This window comes from Myodes glareolus, chromosome 8 (assembly GCF_982192425.1).
Source record: "Myodes glareolus chromosome 8, mMyoGla1.1, whole genome shotgun sequence".
Taxonomy (NCBI): Eukaryota; Metazoa; Chordata; class Mammalia; order Rodentia; family Cricetidae; genus Myodes; species Myodes glareolus.
This window is the reverse complement of record NC_142033.1, coordinates 39,828,190-39,849,381: the sequence shown is the minus strand read 5'-3', so window position 1 is coordinate 39,849,381 and position 21,192 is coordinate 39,828,190. Positions and strand designations below refer to the sequence as shown.

Genomic DNA, 21,192 nt, shown 5'->3' with positions numbered 1-21,192 from the left:
GGAGCGGCTTACAAGGCTTCCTGATGGCACATACTCTTATCACACGTCACTTCCTCCCCACTCTCCCACCTACTAGGTCAGATGAATTTCTGGTTATCTCCCTGACATTACAGACAATAGGATTTTTTTAAAATTCCACTTATTCAATGTGTGTGGATACGCATACGCTATGGTATGCATGGAGGTCGGAGGATACCATGTGGAGTTAGCTCTCTCCCTCCTTCATGCAGATCTGGAGGATCAGACTCTGGCTGTTTTTAGGCTTGGCAGCAGTCACCTTTACCCACTAAGCCATCCTGCTGGCTTTTACTTGGGTGTTGAGCAGTGAACATCTCCGTGCATTTAGAGACAAGCAGGAAAGCCTTAGCTTTGGGAGGAAAGGACTCTAGACAAGAAACTAGAAACACTAAAAAGCAAAGCACACAAACAAACAACCAGTAATAATGAATTGGCAAAGGAGGCAATACAGCAAGCCAGGGGCTGGGGAGATGGCGCAGTGGCTGAAACACCTGTACTGCAAGCCAAAGGATCTGAGTTTAGAGCCCTAGACCTCAACATAGATACCGTGTGGGTGGTGGCTTGCCTGTAATCCCAGGTCTGGAAGGCAGGGGCAGGGGATGCCCACAGCAAGCTGGCCAGTATGACTAGCCTTACCAATGTGCTCTGGAATTGACTGTAAAGCCTCACCTCAAAAATAATACAGCAGAGACACAGCGGAAGATTCTTAAGATAAACCTTGGGATTCCACAATGCATACAACATGCACACACATGTACGCCCCACACATGAGGATGCAGACACATATGCATACCTACCATACACGCAGACGAAAAGAAAAAAATAACGCAAGTTAAAACATCTAACAGATAACTTGACATTTATTGTGCAATTTTATCCCCAACAGAACATGTGGCATTCTAGAGGTATATGAGGTAAGAAAAATCAATATTCCAATTAGAACACCCGAAATAATTAGCTCTAGTAACAAATGTCTCTTATAATTAAAAATATTGAATGTTTAAAAAACTCTTATAACATTTTAGGTTCCTAAAAGAAATGGCCTAACACTTAAAAAACAACTTACTCTTCTATATAAATTGTTCACAAAATTTTTTGCTATTCTATATTATACTATGCATTTTAGCTTTATTAACATATCCCTAGTGTGTATGAATTCCACACAGTACAATCAAATAGAAATTATTCAGAGAAGCCACAAGACTCCAACAATAAAAATATTAGGATCAATGGATTTGTCACAGTTTCTCCACAAGTATTCATCATAGAAAATAGAATAAAGGCAACTGGCCCCAGCGGGAGCTGCAACACGCCATTCTGCAGAGGAGAGACATGAAGGCAAGGCTTAGCCTGGGCAGGGTCAGGCTGGACAGTGACCAAGTTCCCTGTTCCCTCCAGCAGGGATTGCTCCCAAGAGGCACAAGCCGGGCCCCTTGTGGCTTTGGCATGCTCTCAAAAGATGTTAAAGCTAAAACTACAGGGGCAAAATCAACAGGTCACTATATTCTGTACCCAGTCTCCTCTACAGCCTGCACAGTGACTGTGTCAGCTAAACCTCCTGCCTCACCAAACTGTGTCACCAGAAGGCTGCAAAACCTGCCACACAGAGACGGGAACACTGGCCAACACCCAGTGCTGTCACCCGGTGTTCCCCAGGAGGATCTAGTCTTAAAACAAAACGCCAAGTTTTCTTTTAAGCCTTTGCATCTTTGCACAGGGGCCTAGAACACAAATAGAAAGGAACTAGACTTCGATGTGTCCATTTCCTTGAGTTTCTGGTCTCCTTCACAGGTTGTCAAACAGGCCATGACTTCATGCCAGCACCCTGAGAACGCCTGGAGGCCCGGGCTTCACATACCTGTTATCTAAGCACCTGCAGACTTCCAAAGCAGATATAAACGGCAGCTTTCCCTCGACAGCATCAGAAAAAACAAAAACGTTCACTCTGAAGTGTTGGCAGACTTTGAGAACCATGCCTGACGGGGGCAAACAGAAGGGGCCATTCTGCTTCCTGAGCTCCAAGTGACCTCCAGTGAGCACCCTGGGCAGTGACAGCTGAGGGCAGCCGTGAAGGATGCATTAAAGTGCTTATCTAAGCAACTAGCACACAGGGAATCGAGAGTCACACTCAGGTAGCTGTAGTTAACTATGGCCATGGCAGTGATCTCCGACGGGACCAAACTGTTTTGCAGCATGTCGAGGTGCATGGGCTACCCGGACGGGTGCCACTGTCCAGAGTGACCCAGGTTTACAAATGGGTCTCGCTAGCAGATGTACGTTCACTGCAATTTCAGAAACTGTGATCCAAGGAGAGCACAGTCCTCACAGCCAGTTATGGAAGCTCAGAAGCCAAGTTTTTTGGTGATTTACTGCCTTCTACAGTCAAGACTGACAAAGTCAGTCATTAAAAGTGAGAATTCCAGTTCTCAGCATTTCCCAAGGTTCAATATACTACGGAGAGTACAAGTGGCCTCTAATGCGTAAATGCATCAGCTAAAGCTTTAAACTTTACTTTTAAAAAAGTAAGTGGTGATGGGTACTATTTTTGTCCTCCACATTGCTGATGACAATCAATTTGTCCCTCTCCTGTAGAGACACACACACACACACACACACACACACACACACACACGCCACAGCTGATAATGCAAGTAGCTTTGTGAACAGCTAAGTGACATTTTCCTCCAGTGTTTCAATGTTATTTTTATCCAGTACTTATATGACTGAAAGAAGCCACCACCATGTTTACAAAAATACACCACACTGACACACACTGCTGTTTCGACACATTTGCATTAGAGTTGTGACTCAAGCATCCTTCTTGACGTGTTTGCCAAGCAGCTTTGGCAAGTGTCGTCACATTAAACACACACCAGCAAAACTCATACCGTATGTGCAAAACCATTTCTATCACATTTCTCCAAATCTGCATGTGAAAGCTGTCACAGATGAACACAGACCTGTACTGTGACATGGTACAGCACTGACTGAAGAAACTAGATATTTAAAATCTTTTCTAAGTCAACAAAAAATGACCTTTCAACCAAAACCGATAACCGGTCTATATAGAAACTAAAGAGGTAGTCAGGGGTGTCAGGGTTAGTCTGGAGTAAATACTGAATAATATTTAACTCCCTGCACCGCAAAACAAAACAAAAAAACCAACGACAAAGAAAAACCCTAAAACAACAAAAAACTCAAACCAAAACACAGAACTCATGAGGGCAATGAATGTCTGTGTTCTGGACATGGTGCACGTCTTCCCATGGAGCTCCATCCACTTCTCAGCTGCAGAAGAGAGGCACAAGCCATTATATGGCAGGGGTATGGAGAAATCACAGACCTGCAGATTCCTAAGTTTGAGCTATTGTTTAGAGTTTGTGTAAACATCTACTATTTCAAGAATCATTACCGGACTGAAAATAATAAAATCCTATTGCTATCAGTGACCGTAACCGGATGCCATGGAGTAGCTGTGTCAAACACAACTGGAAATACACGTCCCCTTATCCTCCCAGTGCTGGTCACTACTGGTCAGGAGTGACACCTGAACCACCCGACTACAGTGGTGACACGCATCCTTCCACACCTGACCAAGAGATGACGACACCCTTGCACTCCTGTGCTCTCTGTGGCCTTTTCAGGAAAGCCTCTAAACACATGGTCAAAGTCCCCCAACTGCTGTGATGGACGAGGAACAGGATTAAGGCCTGGCAGAAACGCTTTCAAGCAAAAAAGCTCCAATTTGAAATGTTTCAGTTCTCTGGATACCACGACAGACTGAACACTGCACCCACAAAAGGGCCGGTGAGAAATGCAACCTTATCAAATGCTTGTAGATCAGCGCTCCCCTCTACAGGCTCCTGGTCCCCGGCCCCTGATGGGTCATGCCAGGGTCATCCTCCTCTTGGCAAGATCTGTGCCTGGGGAGTTAATCACTGTGAGAAGCAGGCATTTTAATTTGGAAAAAGAAAAATACACCAGGACAATGTTCACTATTAACCATGGAGCTTGATAGCCGGGACACTGGACAGACCTACCTAATCACTGACAAAAACATCACATTTAGTCACGCCAGCCTGGCAACCACATCCTTCTCACCAATAACACGGCACAGCTGCATCGGAGCTGTTTTTAACTCAAGTCTACTTCAAACCAACACTAAATGACTCAGGGCAATTCTACAAGTTGACAGAGGACGAAGGTTCGTGTTGGGAGAGCAATGCGTCTGGACTGCCAGAATGATGTGGAAAATCAAACCAAGCTCATGGGCAACATTCTCAGACCTTCACACATAAAATCAAAGGCTTGTGGAGAAATGGGGGCAGCCTGATGAAGGGTGAGCTCTGAATTCCTTCCAGAGACGGCACCTTTTGCAGCTGATTTAACACTCGGGTGACCACAAAGGAAGCCACCATGACCTGAAGAGCAGCTTTACTACTGAGTAGTAGTAGCCGTAAATGGACACACTAGAGCTAAGCACTGAGTCAGGTCTAAGTAGCTGCCTGCTCATATCAGGCAGTGATCTAAGCTAAAGAAAACAGCAGTCACACAGGGGCTGAGGACTGCAGGTCCTAAGCCCAGGGCACACAGGGAAACCGAAGATGCTGAGGAAGTCAGCGCGGTGGTCCTTAGTTTCCTCATGTGCACAATGGCCAGTATCAGTTCTGTTTCAGAACTGGTGACTTGTGGGCAACAGCTGACAGCAGACATTCACTTGGAGTGAGAACAAGAGGCGGAGAGCCGGTGGCTCAGGAGCAAAGGCGGTGGCAAGCCTAGCACGGGCGCCTTTTCAAGTGGCAGAAGCAATGGCCAGTCTGGAAGTTCCTGTCCCTGCTCCACAGCTGTGGTGTGTTAAAGGTCCAGAGAGTTGGGGCCCCAAATGCTCCTTCACCCTCAGTGAAGACCTGCACCACAGCAGGCTCCAGGATGATGCATGGAAGGTGTGTGCAGACTCCTCAAACTTACATGGAAAAGATGCAACCTACAAGTCTGCATTCCTTAAAAGCAGCAGACAGACATGGCTGCTGTGGCAAGGACAACGTACCCAGCAGGAAGAGGAACTGAAGTTCAGCAGGAAGGGAAGATGGAAAGGCAGGAGGTGACGGCAAGCTCCCCGCAAGGTTTTATGGCACTGGATATGTCCGAGGACAGATTGTCCAGGCCTTGGACCACACATTAAGAAATACCAAAGGCCCTGCTCGCCCCTGTTGTAAATGACAGTTCATTTACTCAATTTTTTTTTTTTTACTTCTAAACTGCTCAGCCAATTTGTTCAAACTCTGATGCTAGATATTGAATATAAAAGATACGTGATTTTTGACAAAACCGACCTCCTCAAAAGCCCCTTTCCTAAATGGATAGTCTGAATTTCTATCCCGTTTTCAAAGCTCTTCCCTGTGTTCGGAGATGACATTCACGATCTTCAGCAAAGGCTGCCCATTTAGCTCCTGGTTCCACAAAGAACACAGTAAAATCTTGACTTGTCTGGTAAAGCGAGTCTTTCATGTCCAAAGTTGAATCCTTGTCAGAAACAATTATAGCACCTCTGTACCCTTTGCTGGGAAGTGGTCCCAGGTCACTATAACTCTCACATATGGATTCCACAGATTAGCCAGGCAAGCAGAACAGTTAACTGAGACCTCAGACTGCAGAGGGCTAGCGAGGAAAGGGGAGGCACAGCTGGATGAGGCGAGTTTATCCATGACGACGGGAAACAGAAGTGTCATACATTCTCAACTGCCACTCAGTCCAGAAAGGTCCTCAAATTTCAGAGAACTCACCACCAAGCCACCACACAGTTGTCAGATCGACCTTGAAGCTGCATGTCTGTCTGCAATGCCAGACCCCTATCAGCAGCAGATACCATCGGTCACAGCCTGGGTTTGGTCTTACCATACAGCTGGCTGGTGGGACCTCTCACTGAACCCACCACTGGCACTGTGCTGACTTAAGGCTATGGAAGCTGTGCATCAAGGAACTTAGGAAAGGAGGCATTGGAAAACGGTTCTGAATCTCTGGATGTTTCCTAAAGATATAAAGAAAATGTCCTGCTTGTAAGCCGCAGAATCAGGCTGCCTTTCTGATCGACACAGTGAGTTCTGTCTAGAAGATAACGGAAAAGAGAATGACCTCAACTGAATCACCTACAGACACGGCCTCTGTTCTCTGGCTTCTAATTAAGAATGAACGCTTATAGGGTCACCTATCCTGTGTCTTTGCTGAGAACGCTGAATTCAAGTCTTTGGAAAATCAAAAAAACAAAACTTAGTTGAATTAAGTAAGAGAATGCTTGTTGCTAGTCCCTTAAAACAAGTCTGTGTCTTTCCTTCCCCCATGTGCAGGAACACTAACTGAACCTTCCCAGGAGACCAGCTCTGCTCAGGAGGCCAGGCTGACCTGAAGACTTGGGACAGGAGACACCCTCAATGTCTAGCTGGTAATGACTTATGTCAACTGTACCTTTCCTCGGTGATATAACATACCCCAAATCTACTGCAGGTGCCAGAGACACCCCAGAAAAGCCCGAAGTGGATTTCTGTTTGGGAACTGTGGCGGGGGCAGGGTCTGAGAATGTGTGAAGTATGACAGAAGGGCATGCTGTGTACCTAGGGTGACAAGGAAATGGACATTCACAACTGGAGCTCCTAACAAAACAAAACAACACACAAAAACACCACTGGGAGGGTGAGGATTCTGTCCGCTAGTCCCCAGATCCATCCTGCGAACTCTTGTTGAAGACCTCATCCTGGGACGCCTGGTGATCCATGCCCTCGTAGAACGAGCCGCCGTTGTGCAGGAAAGTTCCCACTGCCCGGCCCTGTCGGGCGTGACCCACAGCATCGCTGAACACTTTGTTGATCTGCTCCTCCGAGGGCATCCACCAGTCGGGGTTGGAGGTACAGTGCATCCTAATGAACTCTGCAGGAATACAAACAGCAGTAGGGAGAGCGGAAACAGTGGTCTTTCGGTGGACGAGGACACAGAGGCCGCACCTCTCCCAGGAGCACTATCAGAAAGGTTACGTGGAGGATCAGTGCGATGCCACCACAGTGCCCCTCACTCCAACCCACCCACCCCACACCAGAGCTCCCACGGCAAGAGCAGAGGCCACCCGAACCCTCTAGGGATGTATGCTGTAGAAAACAAAGGTAAATGCCATCCTTAACCGCTCTTTGTTCAGCTTTCTATATGGATCCTGAGGATGAATCAGACCCTCAAGCTCATTCAACAAGCATTTTACCTACAGAGAATCATTTCCCCAGAAGGGACACAGCTCGTCTAGTTTTTATTACTTTAGCTCCACAAATAAGAAGCCCAAGCCCAACACTGCCTCTTGGTGAGCAATTGTATCACCTTTGATGTTGTTGGGACCAAAAGGAATTATGGTCAATTCATTAAAGAAGTTAGATTTTAGAAATTTCCACCAGCTGGTCATGCAAAGTATGTGGAATATTTGGATTGGTCCACAGGATCACTTTATGGCACTGATACTAGTTCATGATTGGCAGCGGCTTCCCCAAGCATGAAGGGCACTTGCATCAGAATTATCTAGGATGGTTGAGAGCCCAGCATGTACCCTTCCATTCATGGTGAACAAGAATCTGTGGAGTGAGCTAAAGACCTCTAGCTGCTATCCAACAGGACATGTGTACTCTGGCAGCAGGAGCTACAGAGCTCCAATGTCTAAGAGAGGCTGCATCCTGGGGAGCACAGAGACGAGTCTCTCAATCACCAAAGCCTGATAAGTGGCATCTAGGTATCTCTGTCTGTCTGTCTGTCTTTCTAACTGAATGTCTGTGTGTCTATCTATCATCTAATAAACTGTGACTTTCTCACCAGATAGGAAAAATTTGGATTCCTACCCAGACTAAATCACCATGCCTTTCTGGTCAATAAAATTAGTCCTGAACTATGAAGGGTCTTCTGGTGAGTTTTTTGCTCTGTGTTCCAGGACAGACAGTGCTCTGGTGGCCCTACCATGCTTCTACTTGTCTGTGTTGTGTCTGGGTTGGAACCTGCTCCATCAACTCATAGCTCCCCAACCTTTGCCTGACTGTAACTGTGGAGACAAAGCAATCACCTAAAATACTGACAAAACTGTCACCTCAGCAGAATTTAACATAGAAGCTCTTTCTTTCTTTTTTCCTTCCTTCCTTCCTTCCTTCCTTCCTTCCTTCCTTCCTTCCTTCCTTCCTTCCTTCCTTCCTTTCTCCTAACAAAACAAAACAAAAAAACCTGAAAAGGTTTATGGGTAAAGTCTACTTCTGGTATGCTTTGCATCTAAAGAAGCAAGTCAGATGAGACCCATGGAAGCAAGATACCCTTTTTACCAACTACAAAACGGCCCATCTTCGCTCCCTGTATATATCTCCCCACGCTCCAGTTTTGCTGAAGGTGGCCTTCTCTGGCAGCAAAGAAAATCTGAACTGAAAGCGTGAAACATGAGGTGCTATGCGATGCCTTTGTACCAATATGTGAAAACGAGGCAAAAGCAAAGAATCGTTCACAGAGCTTTTCAATACCAAGTAGATGGGCCACATGAAGCTTAGAAGGTCTTGGTGCAAAGATTGAAAAAAATAAAAATAAAAATACAGTAACGGCTGAACACTTGTGTGGGGAGCCACAGCCAATGCAGTGAAATGGGATCACGGATGGCGGACACTGAGGGGAAGGATGCAGTACCTCGGAGGCACGTGACTTTAACTGGATCCAGAGGGCGTCTTTCGGGACCTGTCTCTCCTGACTGAACTGACCTTTTCCTTTTCCCAAGGCCGCATGAGTACTTAAGCTCATCCGTGGTGAAAACAAATCTGATGAGGTAGCGGAGGAGCCGCCGCCCGTCTTTCTTGGAAGAATTTACAGCCTCGTCCCACTGTTTGCTCGTTATGTAGACAGGATAGTTGTTCAACAGCTGCTTGCTTCCCTGGAAAAGGAAAATATTTTCTCATTACCTACTGAGCCAGTCAGCCAGAAGCCAAATGATCTCCATTTCAAAGGCAAACACGCTTTTAAACCAAGTGGCTACGCTGACAATGAACCGGGCATTGAAGAGCACAAGTAATTGCTCACACTCAGAACGGGCACTTTTCAAATTACATTTGCATTTTCTATAACAAGAGCCAATGAGGTATAATGAACACCTTTGAAAGAGGAGCTATTTATGACTCGCATTTTAACAGGTAGGTTAAAATGTGTCAAGATCCAATGACAGGGAACACTCTTTAAATATAACCCGTAACTTTCCCTTTCAATCTATTAAATATGCAAAAACGACTTTGAAGAGTGGGATCAAACAGGTCCCTTCATCCTCCGGCTGCCAGTTAAGTTCTTGAGAAACGCTGCCGACAGTCTATTTTAATAGGCATTACTTGTGTTTAAGGCACCTAACACATGACTGTCATTGTGTAACAGTGAAAACATGAAAAGAATGGGTTTAAAAGGAGGGAACAGAAAAAAAAATAATGCAAAACAGCTTTTCTCAAATTGTAGCTTCTGCAAATACCAATGTGTCAACTCAAAAATCTTACTTTTCACTTCATAATTTATGTCTGCTGTAAAATTCCCAAGCTAAATAGCTGCAGTGGGACTAATTACGGGGACTTCTGCAACACTTATGAGCCATGTTTAGTCAACTGCACCCACGTTACCATTACTTTAGTTCTGGCTGTCCATAAAATTCTACAGTCCAGGAAAAATTAATTAACCCATGATCTCAGTTTTAATGTACTTCTTCCCCAGTAATTAAGGTGTACAAAATTTAAAAAAGGGAAACTCATTCAGTTTTACAACTCTGAAAATTTACTACAGGTTATAAATCTGGCACTGTTTGGGTCCGCCAGGGTTTTATTTCAAACCTGCTTGCTTAGTTAAGCATGGGGAAGGTACTGGTATGAAAGCCAGCAGGATCACGAGGACTGCATTGGATTAGGACACAGCCACTCAACAGTACACACAGGCAGTCCTTTCTTCAGCACTGTCCTGAAGGGGACGCTGGGACATGGTTTCCTTTAAGAAAAGAAGTGGTGGTTATGATTTATGCACTGAATTTACAGACGGGTTAGCTTTAAAATGACCTGGGTTCTATGTCCTACTAACTTGAGAAAGCTACCTGAACTTGTTGGAGTGGCTGTAGGTAGTCAACAGGTGACAGCATACACGGCCCTTGGCTCTGGGACCTTGTGCACATGTGTGATAAGAAATCAGGGGTCCAGGGTTCACAGGTTCTTTCAGCGGCCCTTAAGGGAGGTGTGAGAGTACAGTCTGGGGCAGTGCACGGAGGAAGGAATGGGGAGCCAGGCTGTACAACACAGATTCCTACCTGAACTTCATGGCTGATGCAGGAGGGAAAATAACTCACTGCTTCTCATGGACAGAGAGGAAGGGGCTTAGTGGATCTCCACCGAATGACCTTTCAACCCAGGCAGTCAGTGGAACTTGAGGTGGGTAGACTCCAAACTGGCTCAGAACCATTCCTTTTAAAAACTTTTTACAGAAGTCCTTTAATAACGGCTGCACTATTTACTGGCCAATTAATGAGCAGTCTAAGGCACTGCCCCGGGTAGTACAATTCCAGTGGGGGTAAAGGACAGGGAGGGGCCTGGCACTGGAGAGATGGCTCAAATGTTAAGAATACTGATCGTTCTTCCAGAAGGCTGGGTTCAATTCACATGGTAGCTCGGAACCATTTGTAATTCCCGTTCCAGGGTCTGAGGGGACTGTGTAAACACACGGACCCCATACATACATGAAAACAAAACACCCCCCCTTACAGTCAGCTCCGTTCCTGTGAACACATTCATCCTCAACCTTAGAAGAAAACTTTACAGCTACTTCTGGAATTGTTTATTTTCTCAAGACTACTGCATCATCACCATCCTATATACCTGTTTCCCTGGGGCTGGGGTGCTGACCTAAGGAAAGCTATGGCTGGTTCACTGACACTGTACCCTTTTCCAAAGGGTCACAATTCTTAAGTGGGGTGGGATGGGGCAAGGCTGAATTTTCCGTTCGTCCCTTAATACTGAGTTGTGCCCCTAAACTGTGTCTGTGACTAGGGAGCTAGCAATCCAAGACAGGTATTTTTCAGATCTTTGAGAAAATCTTAGAAGAGTCCTGTGCAATCCAAACCACAGCGGATCAACATAAAACATGGGTCTCATAAAATGCAGAATTACCATTTGGAGGTAATTTTCATCAAGAAACAGAATAAAGAGAACCAGTAATTTACAACCCCAAACATAACTCAGGATGCCCTGTGGGTTATAGATGAGAGTTATAATCCTGCTTTAGCATAGTTAAAAGGAATAAAATGTGATAAATAATAAAAATGAGAAAATTCTCAGGTGCCTGAAATGACAATAAAAATAGTATAGTAATAATGATGATGACAGGCAATGAAGTTTAAATAGCCCTATCCAAGGAACACAGGCAATCCTCCCTCTGTCCTTACTGATTTGTTGGGGAGGGGTATGAATGCACTCTTATGCCTAGACACATGGAGGGCAGGGTTCAATGCTGGGGTTCCCTATAAAACCTTACAGATGTGCACCACTTCTGTTTTTGAGACAGGGCCTCTCACTGAACCTGGAGTTCACAGGCTGACAGGTTAGCAAGCCTGCCCCACCTCTGCTGTGCCATAAAGCACACCAGGCCTTCTAGGTGGATGCTGGGGCACCCCACTTGTACTTTCTCAGCGAAACTGTCCTCCTCATCCCCCCTTCTATTTTGGAAGGTGGACTATGCACTTCAGTTAGCCACAGGCAGGGAGGAACAATCAGAGACACTTCCTAGAGAAAGTACATTTCACGTGTGTTTCAGACAAACACAGTCTTCAATTACGGATTTTAATATAGGCTTGGTCTTGAATTTAGAAAGAACTTTGTTTTGTGCAAAGAGAGAGGTAAGAGGCGCCAAGAGTAACCAGAAAGGGGAAAACTAACATGGAAGGTTGGGAGTAAGAAGTAACCCAGTGCCGGGGCTGGAGCTCCACCTGGGTGCAAGGACAGGCTGGGTACTGGAGCAGTCTGTGCAGAGTGAAGAGGGTGTGGACATCCCCAGACAGCCCGGGCAGTGAATAGTGATGCAGTGGGACCTTTCAGCCTTCAAATGGCAGAGAAGGGGGAGGTGAGGATGTAGAGGAGGAAGGGCACCATAAACTGAGACTGTAGAGAACAAGACGGAAGGCAACAAACCAGGAACAATGGACGAAAGTCATGAGCATGAAGGGCAGGGGCCAGGAGACAGCGCTGACACAAGGAGGGATCGGGCTTGGAAAGGGCTCCTGGACCAGACACCCAGGAGAGGCATGGAGGTGGGGGTGGGTGAGCTGCGGGGTTTCCTGCAGATCACTCAGAAATGGTGAGGGTAGCGAGGTTATAGGGTGGGAAGGAAATGAAAACAGAGGAGATCATACAAACAGTTCTTAGACATGTTTAATCATTTAAAAATGAGTCATCATTTGGAAAGCATGAACTGAGATTCTAGGGTTCGCAGAATCCCAGAGGCACTACGGTGCTAATGGGGATGAGGGGAGTTTACGAGCTGTGTGGCGGCGTGACATGGAAACGCTGCAGAGGGTGCTTCGGAAGCTGAGATGAAAGAAGGGAGGAAGGGGGACTCAAAAAAAGTCTAAAAATGCAAAGGCAGTAACGTATCAAGTCTGAGCTTTGAAAATTTGTGAAACTGTAGTGTGTTCAAACACCCCAGCGTCAGGAGCCCACTGTCCTATACATGGGAGACTGGTTGCTTCTACTGTGGCTCTGAGAAAGAAAACAGCTTGTGTGCATTGTCTGGGACAGAATGTCGAAACCCCAGGGAGAGCAGGCCCAAGGAGAGCAGGGCTCCACCGGAAGGCATGATGGGTGTTATCTTCATTTCCCACTTCTGTGCTCCAAAGGAATGGGGAAGACTCGCCTTTGCAATTGAAGGTGCTGTTCCCCCTTCCTTTTGAGGTGCAGACGAACCTTTGTAAATTAAATCCACAGAATACGTGCCCACAGTAACAGACCCACGAACTCCCCCAGTCAGCAACGTGCTTGGTCAGTCAATCCGCTCCACAGAGACTGGAAGCTGGAAGCAGGCTTCACCTGAGGGAATTCCATCTGCAAGCCCCTCTTCCCAGAGGCAACTCCTACCTCGGTGGGCTGGTCCGCGGGCTGCGGCAGGAGCTGGTTGTGGTGCAGCAGCACTGTCTTTAGGTAATCTAGGACGGTCTGGCAGGGCACTGTGGGGAGGAACAGCGAGGGCACATGTTAGTCAGTTCTCAATGTGGGGTCGAACACCAGGAAAAACCATTTATACCCACGAAAGGAAAAATCAGTTTTCTCCAATGGAGTTGAATGTCGGGGGGGGGGGGGGGGTAATATCAACCACACCCAGGACAGGCCCCTGGGCCAGGAGCAGGTACCAACACAAAACAAATTCCATGTCTTTTAAATGGATTTTCCGTCTCATTTTGTTTTTGTTCTATTGGTCTTTTGCTTGTTTGTTCTGATTATTTATTTACTGACTTTTTGGGGAAAAAGAATGAGAATACAAAAATTGGGGAGATTCTGGGAGAAGTTGGGGGAGAAGAAATGATCAACATATAGCGCACGAAAAAATTTTATAAGAAAATTAATTATTAGGGGAAAATGTCAGGTACTCCTACTGTTCACCCCGCTTTGTTATGCTGTGCTGAGGGTGTACCTCTGGCATTCAGTATCAACTGATGAAAGAGTATAAGAGCCCGTCATGGTGTTGCGTACCTTTAATCCAAATTCTGGGGACAGATGCACAAGGAGGTGAGTGAGGTGCAGGCTAGCCTGGGCTATATACTGGCGCTCGCTCGCTCTCTCTCTCTCTCTCTCTCTCTCTCTCTCTCTCTCTCTCTCTCTCTTTCTCTCTCTCCCTAAAGGCAGCAAAGCTGAGACAGGAATGGACATGTCCCGTGACGTGCATATAGTACAACCCTTGTTTGGCATGAGAATTATAGTAAAATTTACAATTCTCACTAAGTAGGATTTGAATGAACATCCTTTGACCCATATTTTTGCGTTGTGATTAAGGAATTCCAAATTGAAGCACAAAATACTTACAAAGCAATTCATAAAACAGAAAATTTAGTCTAACTTTAATGATGTTAAAGATATGTACATTTAAAGAATAGAAAAGAATTAAGTGTTATTAACAGTGATTTATTTCAGCTGAGGGATTATGCTAGTCATTCTTGTTGATTACTTTGTCATTCTCATTGAAAGCGGTACAGGGTGAGTATCCTTTACCTCAAATTCAAGCTGTCCCCAAATCTGAAACTTTCTAGAGCCAACATGATGTCACAAGTGGAAAATACCACACCTGACTTCATGATAGTTGCAGCTAAAACACAGGCATGCTAAAATTTTTCATAAAAGTAAACCTAACTGAATTATACTATGTATATAACATATGTACGAAACACGACTATATGGCATGCTTAAACTTAGGCTTCACCCTCAAGATCTCATTATATAGATGCAAATATCCTCAACTCTGAAGGGGAAAAATGGCACAGTGGTTCTGGTTCCAAGCATTTGGGCAAGAGAGACACTCAAGGTGTGTTTTAAAATCTTCCTATAGTGGGCATAACTTAACACCAACTGCTGTCTAAAAACCACCAAAGTAGCTGCTGTCCCTTGGCTCTCTGACATGCAGTGTTGGGGCCTTGAATGTACATGAACCAGCACGGAAGCGCTATGGCGCATGGGTCCTGAGAACGACACTGGCGACAAAGCTGAAGGCCGGGGACTCTGGGGACATACTCAACTAACCAACTCTCTAAGAGCTAAAGTCGGGGTGGAGAGGTGCTCAGACTCAGAGCACTTGCTGCTCTTGCAGAGGACTCAGGTTAGGTCATAGCACTCATCTGGGGCATCTCACGACTGGTGTTAACTCTGGCTCCAGGGGACCCAATGTCCTCTCCTCTACAGGCACATGAATGCATAGTGCATACGCAGAGTGCCTAACACACACACACACACACACACACACAATCATTTTTCAGTTTAAAATATTTGCAATCACCTGTAGATTTCCTGGGCTCTGGATGTCCCCTCCTCCAGATGTCTTGGCTAGTACCCTTTTGGACACTTGCCTAGACTTACACACGGAAACTGTAGAAACAAGTGAACCGTTTTCTGTGGAAAACCAAAACCAAAACCAAAACCGTACAACAAAATAACCCCCTCTAAACCAAACCAAGCCATCCAAGCCCTTATCAGTCAATCACAACAGAGGCTGGTGGACTAAGGCAGGCCTGAATTAGAGCAGCCTGCCTCACGGCTATACCCTAAGGCCAGTCCAGGAACTAAGCAGGCTCCAGTCAGGAAACTATGGGAAAGCCACTTTCTGTCTGACAACGGACAGCTCATAGAAACAGCGGGATTCCAGAATTCCCACACGGGGACATAGCACTTGCAGATGGGAACCAGCGTGCTCTGGAAGGTTCTGTGCATTCAGGGTTGCCTTGGGTTTCTATGGCCTCTAAAAAGTGGAGAGAGAGGTCCGGACTCATAGTTATGGAAATAACAATAGGGTCCTAAGGAGCCAATTACTCCCCCAGAGGCTGTAAACGGAATTGCATCCTTGGCCAATTAAGAATTTAAGCAAACCACTCTGTTGGGGTAGAAACTGTGGCCCCTGGGCAGGTTTCCTTTGTTTCCCTATGCAATCGGCTGATACAGAAGTGTCTACTGGAAGGAGAGACTGTGTGTAGTAGCGCACTTCTACAATGCAGCACTGGGAAATGGGGAGACCTTTACAGTTCACAAGCTTACAGGGCCAAGCTGAGCTGCACAGCAGCACCCTGTCTCATAAAACCAGAGGGTAATTACAAGAGAGGCCAAGATGTATCTAGTGTCCATCCCAACACTGGTGTTTCCAGTGCTCCTCCCTCTAAGGAACAACATGGGATTACAATGCTCATCACATAATCTGAGGAATGAAAACACGGACATGGGATGCTTTAACAGGAAAGAGACCCCTGCCTTACCCCTAATTTCTAAGGCTGCTTCATCTACATGGGGGAAAGAGCCAAATACCCACTCAGGGTCCTTACCACAGTGGAAGACCAAAGCAGACCATACTGCTACAGTAAATGTTCGGTACTACTGTTTCAAATGTGCCGACATTGCCGGCGAGATCCTGAGCAAGCTACACTACCTCTGAGCTCCTGGGCTCACGCCTCTGAAACTGCACTAATTACCTACGACAGAGTTCCTATGAGGACCGACTGGATCACTGCATGGGAAGGCAGTCCAGTGACCTCCTCAGTGCCCATACTGGGTAAGCCACTCCCATGCAGGCCTTTCCTAAAGAAACTGCTGCAGTGTTGGTTTTCCCATATTAAGGCTGAGTGGGTCTCCAGCTAATAATTTTAGTATACCGGTATTATTAGCCACGTGGCCCAGGTAGGCCTGGGGCTCACCATCCTCTTGCCTCAGCTTCCTGAAGGACTGGTTCGCAGGCCTGCACTACCACACCCAGACAAAATCTTGGTCCGTTTATCGCTTTTCCTCAAGCACTATTTAATCTATCTTGTTAGTCAAAGACTTCAAACTTCTCGAAATATTACTCAATAGTTTTATAAGAAAGTTGAATTCTTTTATTGATGACAATCCCAGCAATCTGTTTAATAATCTTCATGTAGCCTAACTGTATCTATTTCAGTAACGTATAATAAGCTCCCGAAGAGAAACGCCTCAAACCAAATGATCAGCATTAAGTTTTCGTCTCCTCCAGTCGCCCAGTTGGACTTCAGATAAAGACAAGGCCCGGTTTCAACAGGAACTACGACTTCAAGACGACAGGCTTTGGCCCTGCCCTTCAGCACGGTGTTCACCTTATCAGGACATCAGGAGACTACTCAGGGTAAACACAGGCTCAAAAACAACTTGAACAGAGGTATGCACTGTGCACGTGCCTGCTGGGAGGTTAGGAAGGCTCTCACAGGAGTGTCTTGCTTCAACTGGGTACTGAAGAATGCATAGAAACTTCTCAAGAGGACAGCATATTTTGGGGGCAGGAAGAACTGGGGTCATATAAAGTGTCTGGTTGCCCAAAAGTCACAACTGTTTGACGAGGTTGGACACTTGGAATACTGTGGACACTGAGATTTGAGAAGTCTCCAAAGCTGTTCAGGAGGGAAGGAAGCCAAGTACAGTGGTGCCTGGCCTGTAATCTCAACACATGTGAGGAGCAGGCAGGAGGGCCAGGAATTCAACGTCATCACCTTCAGCTACACAGGTAGTCACAGAACCCAATGCCCCTCAAACAGGACCCCAGAAGTGAAGACTGACTGTAAGTTGCTGACACAAACCTGAGGCTCGCTGGCTTCTTTCTGAAGTCAGACACTGCTTACCCTCTGGAAAACACTTCCGGTCTCTGCACTGTGCGGCACACAAACATTAAACTTTTCTTTCTTTTTGGTTAAGGTGGGAATTTGCTACACATCCCACAAGAGTCTTGGACTCTCCTGCCTCAGCCTTTTAGACATCTGGATTACAGGCATGCTCTACCACCAACATCTAGAAACGAGTTTTCTTTCTTCTTCTAGGATTTAACGTATCTGTATGAGTGTTTTGCCTGCTTGTGTGTATGTACACCATGTGCACGCCTGGTGCCTACGTAGGTTAGAAGAGGATCCTGGACGCCCTGGAACTGGAGTTTGTGGGTCACCATGTGGGTTTTGGGAATTGCATCTGGGTCCTCTGGAAGAGAAGTGAGTGCTCTCAACTGCCGAGCCATCTCTCCAGCCTCAGGAACAATTTTTCTTAGCGGTAATACTAAGTGTTCAAGGGGAGGCTTACTGAATTTAACACTTAATATTCCTATAACATTGTTAGCTGTGCTTTAGAGAAGGGGAGAGCGAGGCTCAGACCGGGGGAAAGGACCATCAGAGTCACAGCTCAGACCGGGGAAAGGACCGTCAGAGTCACAGCTCAGACCGGGGAAAGGACCGTCAGAGTCACAGCTCAGACCGGGGAAAGGACCGTCAGAGTCACAGCTCAGACCGGGGAAAGGACCGTCAGAGTCACAGCTCAGACCGGGGAAAGGACCGTCAGAGTCACAGCTCAGACCGGGGAAAGGACCGTCAGAGTCACAGCTCAGACCGGGGAAAGGACCGTCAGAGTCACAGCTCAGACCGGGGAAAGGACCGTCAGAGTCACAGCTAGCAAGCGCCATGAGTCGACAGCTGCGGCCACTCTCAGAAGCGCAGGATGCACTCCTAACTGGTAGCACTGTTTAAGGATACAGGGAACTAGTGGGGTTAGCTCTGTATCTGCAGCTCAGGGATTCCCGGCTCCCTCTTGGATTCTGTATTCACAAGTTTGTGTGCTTGCTAAGGTATGCGTGGAACTCCCCAAACCAGAACTTTTGCAAGCCATCCGCAGACTTGCACAATGAAGTTTGGAATTTGAGTCGTCTGACAGATGTCCCAGCCGCGATCGCCTTGCTTCAGTTCTTATGTTGGAAACAGGGGCCTTGGTCACGGTTTATTTACAAATGTTCCTTATATTTCTGTTTGGGAAGTCGTTTTTAAAATGGCCTTCCACTGTAGTGCTGAAGTGCCGACACCCAGAGCATGGAAGAAGCAAGGCTACACTTACTAGCTGGAGGCAGTGTGCGGGAGGCTCTCAGAGGCCTGAGCTCTGGGCTTCTGCCAGAAGTAAAGCCACCACGGTGCTCACTAACCCATTGGCTAATTCAGGATCACGTGGCGATCAGACGGTACAGCTACCCTGACAGTGAGGACTCTGCAGGCTGGACACCAAGTCAGAAAGCTTGGACAATGTAAATCTTCACCCACAGCTGCTCTCCCATCTGTGCCCCAACTTCCTTGTCTGTGAGATGAAGAGGATGGCGGATGGGGGCCCACAGTTAGAATAAACCAAAATGATAGAACTTCTGCCGGGTGCAATGTGCCTATAGACCTAGCCATCGGCAAGGGGAGGCAGAAAGATCAGAAATTTCACGGCTATATATACTAAGACCTTGTCTCAAAAAGATGAAAGTAGGTTTTTCTTTTTTTCATATAAAGACAGGATCTCACTATGAAGCCTGGGCTGGCCTGGATCTCTCTATGTAAATCAGGCTGGCCTTGAACTAAAAGAGGTCCATTTGCCTCTGCTTCTCCAGGGTTGGAATTAAAGATGTGTTCCATCATGCCTGGCAGAAGTAGAGATTTTTTTAATAGAAATACTAACAGTATTAATACTGGGAAAAACTAAATTTTCTTTTGTATTTTTCTAAGATTTATTTACTTTTATTTTGTGCATGTGTATGCACCTGGGTGAATAAGGACATGCGTGCTGCGATGTCTGTACCGGCTGCTGCTGCTCCGGAGGGGGTTGGGCCCCGGGAAATGGATTTACAGACAGTTGTGAGCTACCTCAACGTGGGTGCTGGGAACTGAACCTGGGTTCTCTGCAAGAGCACCAAGTGTTCTTAACTTCTGAGCCATCTCTCCAGCCCCGGAAACTGAATTTTCACATGCAAAAGAAATTAAGACTGAAAACTTGTATCATAAACAAAACTCAACCACTAATTCATATAAGACCATAAATATTAAAAACTACAGAGGAGCCCTAAATATAAGAGCAGAAACTGTAAATTCCTACCAGAGGAAGGTAGCTCAGCCAATAAAACGTTTTCCTTACAGACACGAGGACCTGGCTCCAGTTCTGGCACCCATGTAAAGGGCTAGATACGTAAAGGGCTAGATACGGGGTCCTAAGAAGGAGCCCTGGGCTGGTGGACTGGCCAGCCTAGCCTAAATATGAACTCCAGGCCAGTGAGGGACCCTCCCTCTCTCTCTTCTCCATCCCACCCTTCCACACAACACAGGCAAGAGCCAGACACAGCAGTACGTATATATCATATATTATCTCAGGAATTGGAGGGTTGAGGATCAGAAGAGAGACTGTTTCAAAGAGGATGGGCAGGTGGGTACACAATACATATTTCGCCAAAGACTTAAAAATATCCAAAATGCAGTCAATGATAGGTGCTCAGAGATCATTAACAAGGAAAGCAAAACTCGAACCCACCGTCAGGCCATCTCTGAACCCTTGGAACAGGCATCATAAAGCCAAAAGATAACAACTGTGTCTGACGATGGAAAAAGGCAATCCTAGTTTACTGTTGGTGAGGATGACTACTGTCCTCACGATGCAGATGAAATCACCACCTGTGAAGACAGGCACTCTGTGTTCACTGACACATGGGAATGACATGAATTTACAGCAACAGAAAAAGAGGCCAAGGAAAGTGGAGTATTATTCATGTCCGATACAGTCTGCTCTTAATTTTTATTTTGTATGCGTTTGCCTTCATTGTGTGTATCACATGTGTTCCTGGTGCCCATGAAGGCCAGAACAGGGAGTTCAATCCCCTGGAACAGCAGTTACATTTGGTTGTGAGCCGCCACGTGGGCGCCGGGAACCACACCGGGGTCGTCTGCAGGAGCAGCGAGTGTTCTTCACGGCGGAGCCATCTCTCCAGCCCCTGTCTGATCTAGCCTATGTGTGGAGTCTTAAAAAACCAAATATGCAGAGAACAAAAACAGAAAACCAGGCATGGTGGCACACACCTTTTAATCCCAGCACACTTGAGTAGGCAAATCTTTGAGTTTAAGGCCAGTCTGGTCTACAGAGCAAGTGGCCAGCCAGGGATATACAAGGAGAACTGTGCCAGTAAATACATTAATTTAAAGCACCACATACAATTGGGCAGAGGAGCAAACAACCCTGTAACCACCCCTACTACTTCAGAGGCAGCAGGAAGGAGTTCAAATCTATCAGTAGCTACACGGTGAACTGGTAGCCAGCCTGAAAACCAGGAGACCCTGTCTAAAACACACACACACACACACACACACACACACACACACACACAACCCAAACAAACAAATCCCCCATAGGTTCTTATTTTAATATCTATAGTCATTCCCTATGAACGTTCTCAATTATTGTGACTGGAAGGGAGCTCACTAGACGATACCCCACCTGACCACCCCCATTGAGAAACTCCAACCACTACTGCTTTCTAATTACTTCCCAAGAACTATACTCCTGGTCCAAGTAGCTTTATTTATTCATTTATTTTAGCTGCTTCTTTTTAGCCTGTTTTCATCTCTTACTAAAAAAATTGAAGAAA

The 21,192-nt window shown here is 46.3% G+C and overlaps 1 protein-coding gene across 2 annotated transcripts in view; it reads right to left on the bottom strand.

Moving 5' to 3' along the window:
* Positions 1-850: 850 nt before the first annotated feature.
* The window catches only part of Bend4 (BEN domain containing 4), a 32,620-nt gene continuing 12,278 nt past the window's right edge, over positions 851-21,192 (bottom strand). Inside the window, exons 3-5 of one of the 2 annotated variants that reach the window (XM_085691803.2) lie at positions 13,155-13,243; positions 8,704-8,944; positions 851-6,939 (exon numbers count right to left, since the gene is read on the bottom strand). In XM_085691803.2, coding sequence (XP_085547929.2) covers positions 6,722-6,939; positions 8,704-8,944; positions 13,155-13,243 — 548 coding nt within the window. In that variant the 3' untranslated portion in view covers positions 851-6,721. The remainder of the gene's footprint in view (positions 6,940-8,703; positions 8,945-13,154; positions 13,244-21,192) is intronic. The other variant, XM_085691804.2, reaches the window with a different exon arrangement.